A 4,374-nucleotide genomic window follows, 5' to 3' on the forward strand; every position below is an offset into this window, starting at 1 on the left:
CTCTCCTAACTCCAAGAGTATCTTTACGGAGAGGTCACAATGAACTCTGGGACTCCAGTTGTCTCGGTAGGTTGTCAAAACCTTTCGTCCGCTGTGTCATGTTGTCTCACACAAAATTGTAAAGATACGGTTCTTAAGTGAGTGTCATCTCAATTTGTATTAAAAAATTGACCGTAGATCAATATTGGCTGGTGGTATATCTAACACAATATTTTGCAATCACTGGCAATATTTTATCATCAAATTTGGAAAGAGGAGAGCGAGCGGGTGCAATGTATCCCAGGTCCCCCCTCCCCCAATACACCCCACACACACACACACACACACACACACCTGGAAGCCACAAGTCATACACCATTGTGCTGTAATAACAAAAATATTAGATCATATTAGATCTTATATGTAAATGAAAATACACCAATATGAATATTCGTCTCTAGACACGTTCAAAACCTAGTGTTTAAAAATATACCTGGATTTTCTATGTCAAGGTTTAAATGTCAACACTTCTGTGGATAATTTCCTTTTTTACTCTTTTCTTTAATGTAATCGGCAAAATAATTACTTTATTTTCTCTTTATAAAATCCTCACGTTTACGAATAATTTTCTTTATAATAATTTCTTCTTTAATCATAAACAAAAAATCTGGTTTCCATTAACAGGCATAATTTAATGAGTTTTTTTCTATAGTTAATAAAACATCTTTATTTCCCGAAAATATCATCACATTTATAATTATTTCCTCTCTAATACCTTTTGTCTGTAATTGTCAAAATATTCAATGTGAGTTTTTCATATTGACTTGTAAATGTCATGTCGAGAAAAAGTACTGAGTTCTGTTTCCTGAAGGGCTCTGCCTCAAGTGGTCCACCCATCTATTTCAGGCGGCACAAACAGTCATATCACTTTTATCTCCCTAAAGTGATCTTTTGGTTGTGTTGCTCCAATTGCCACGTGGGTCTTTAAGCACCGTTTAGTTAGTTTCTTCAGCATTCAATAAAGATTTTTTCCGTTTTATTAATTTTTTACTGCACATCTAACCAATTTTACCTTTTCTGACCTGACTGATCATATAACCACAGGTGAGGAATTTTTCCTCCAGGTATAACTTAACGCTGCTGCCAAAGACCACTTCTCCTCAGCATCGTTTCCCTGCACTAACAGCCACCATCACAATGTTAGTAAAACTTATACTATTATTTACAAGATTTTATAATAACCAGCATATGTTTATAACAACTTATATGTCTTTAAATGTGTTAGTCATTGTCACGTGGTTTCATTTCTTTTTGATAAATGGTTGAGGTTGGTGACACATACTGTTTCATCACGGTCTGTTAGTGTCTGTAATTCACTCAAGTATTCCATTTTAGTAATGTTTATTATATTATATATTTTGTAGTTTTTGCTAAATTCACTTGATTATTTTTTTCCAAACAAGATATCAGGTTCACAGAATATTCACCAACATCACTATCTCAAAAATACACAAAACAATGTCTGTATACACTTAATTCATTCTCTATTTACATCTCATGAGAGTCGCATTTCGATATACAGTACTGTATTCACGTTATATCGTCATCATCATCATCATTGCATAGCAGCGTTCTGGTGTTAACGCCATGGAGGATCTTGGGACACATTAAATTTTTGTCTGTATTTTTTACAAATTAGTTGAGGTGTTGTTCGTCATAGTCACGGCACTTTTTGTTTACAACGTGAGCCTCCTTACCCTCTGGTGGTGTAGGGGTCCTCTGCATTTCTTTTTCGCCCACGACTCCTGGCACTCGACCCAGCACATCCAAGGTTTAATAATGTTTACTGACTACCACCTTGTACAGGGCAGGGTCACCACTCATCTGGCAAGTGTACAGTATTATGGCGCCTGAAAATCTTCCTTCATTCTGGTGAAGCATTTTGTGATTCTTGATGACGTCTTGTGGTCCTGGTGATAATTCTCCGGCTGGTCCTGGTGAAACTGGTGGTGATTTGGGCATAAGTTTTGACACCTCCAGTAAGACTCTTGGTCTTGGCCTGGGAAATATCTCTGATGGTGACCCTAAGAGACCATTTTCCTCGTCTCTCCTCTGTGGTGAAGACACTTGGTGATCCATGTTGCTGCTCAGATCTCATCCTGGTGACTGTCCTGTTGCTAGTGATAGTTTTGGCGAGAGCTAACATAGACTCGATATTGTGAGATGATGTAGCCCTTACAGTGGTCCATGGACAGCCTCAGTGCTACATCTTGCTATACTTCACATGTATAGTGTCTATGAAGGCGATGCTAGCCTCGACGTGGGCGCAGGTGGGAGTATGGGCGTGGGTGTGGCTCAGGCTAAGTTCTAGAACCAGTACAGGTCGCTACTGCCTTCCTGCAGGCCCAGCTAGGCTGTGGATAACAAGGGTAGTGGTATGTTGCAGTCATGTATGGGAATATACAGTGAAAAGCATTTAGATAATATTAATAATAATTACTAATAAGAAGAATAAGAAGAAGAAAATTAATTACTATTTGTATGCTAAAACTTATACCGTCTCACAATAATATCACCTTTATCTTAGTATAGCAGTTTCGTGTATTTATAAATAAAATTTAATTGGTTTCTTAACTAAATATGAAAAATATATTTTTGTAATGTCTTTTTTTTAATGACGTTGTCGTGTACGTGTCACATGCTTAACTTTTCAGAAATGCCTCGCAATGGGACTCTTACATCTCTGCCTGCAAGTTATTAAGTTTCACTCTAACAGTGGCCTTCTTCTTTCTGTTCCTCCTCCTCCTCCTCCTCCTCCTCTTTCTCCTCCTTCTACTCCACTTAATTCTCCTCCTCCTCCTCCTCCTCCTCCTCCTCCTCCTCCTCCTCCTCCTCCTCCTCCTCCTCCTCCTCCCTCCTCTTCCCTAGACAAGGGTGTGTTATGGGGTCATCCTCCTCCTCCTCTCTAAGATATGGGTGTGTGTTATGGTGGTGATCCTCCTCTTCCTCCTCCTCCTCCTTTCCCCCCCCCCTCTCCTCCCCTTCCTAAGGCAGGGTTGTGCTATGGGGTCCTCCTCCTCCTCCTCCTCCCCCCCTCTCCTCCTCTTTAAATATAGGTGTGTTATGGTGGTGGTCCTCCTCCTCCTCTTCCTCTTCCTCCTATCCTCCCCCTCTTTATAAGACAAGGGGTGTGTTATGGTGGTCCTCCTCCTCCCCCTCTTCTCCTATCCTCCCCCTCTTTATAAGACAAGGGGTGTGTTATGGTGGTCCTCCTCCCACCAGTCCTCCTTCTCCTCCATCTGCCTTCTCCTCCCCCCCTTGCCGTCTCTCCTTGTAAATTTATTTCTCCTATTCAGTCTACTTGTCGCCTCTATCTGTCTCTCTCCGTCCCTACACTTGTCTCTCCTCACAATATACTGTGAGACACTCCTTCACCCAACAACCTATTATATTACCATAATTATAGTTTTAACCTCCTTCCCTTCCATTTAACTTCATTTACCAGGTTATATTGTTGTGTGTGTGTGTGTGTGTTACAGCAGTAGGTTATATAAACACGTCCTCTATCGGGTTCATAACCCATATAGAGATACACTATAATCCTCTTATACAGTATATATCACTATTTAAAATTCCTTTAGCACTTGTACTCATACTTATCACCAGTATACATACGACACTGACACTCATACATACATCACTAACACTCATCCATACATCACTAACACTCATCATACATCACTAACACTCCACACATACATCACTACACTCATACATACATCACTAACACTCATCCATACATCACTAACACTCCCATCACTAACACTCCACACATACATCACTAACACTCATACATACATCACTAACACTCATCCATACATCACTAACACTCACACATACATCACTAACACTCACACATACATCACTAACATTCACACATACATCACTAACACTCCTTACATACATCACTAACACTCATACATACATCACTAACACTCATACATACATCACTAACACTCATACATACATCACTAACACTCATACATACATCACTAACACTCATACATACATCACTAACACTCATACATACATCACTAACACTCATCCATACATCACTAACACTCATATACATACATCACTAACACTCATCCATACATCACTAACACTCATACATCACTAACACTCATCCATACATCACTAACACTCATCCATACATCACTAACACTCATACATACATCACTAACCTCATCCATACATCACTAACACTCATACATACATCACTAACACTCATCCATACATCACTAACACTCATACATACATCACTAACACTCATACATACATCACTAACACTCATACATACATCACTAACACTCATACATACATCACTAACACTCA

At 39.5% G+C, this 4,374-nt stretch overlaps 1 protein-coding gene across 1 annotated transcript in view; it reads right to left on the reverse strand.

Annotated features, from left to right (window-relative positions):
* Positions 1 to 2,190: 2,190 nt before the first annotated feature.
* LOC121871542 (transcription cofactor vestigial-like protein 2) overlaps positions 2,191 to 4,374 on the reverse strand; it is a gene marked incomplete in the record, with an annotated part of 118,592 nt that continues 116,408 nt past the window's right edge. Inside the window, 1 exon segment of the mRNA XM_042373985.1 lies at positions 2,191 to 2,364. Coding sequence (XP_042229919.1) covers positions 2,347 to 2,364 — 18 coding nt within the window.

Source organism: Homarus americanus, unplaced genomic scaffold (assembly GCF_018991925.1).
Source record: "Homarus americanus isolate GMGI-L3 unplaced genomic scaffold, GMGI_Hamer_2.0 scaffold45698, whole genome shotgun sequence".
NCBI classification, from domain to species: Eukaryota; Metazoa; Arthropoda; class Malacostraca; order Decapoda; family Nephropidae; genus Homarus; species Homarus americanus.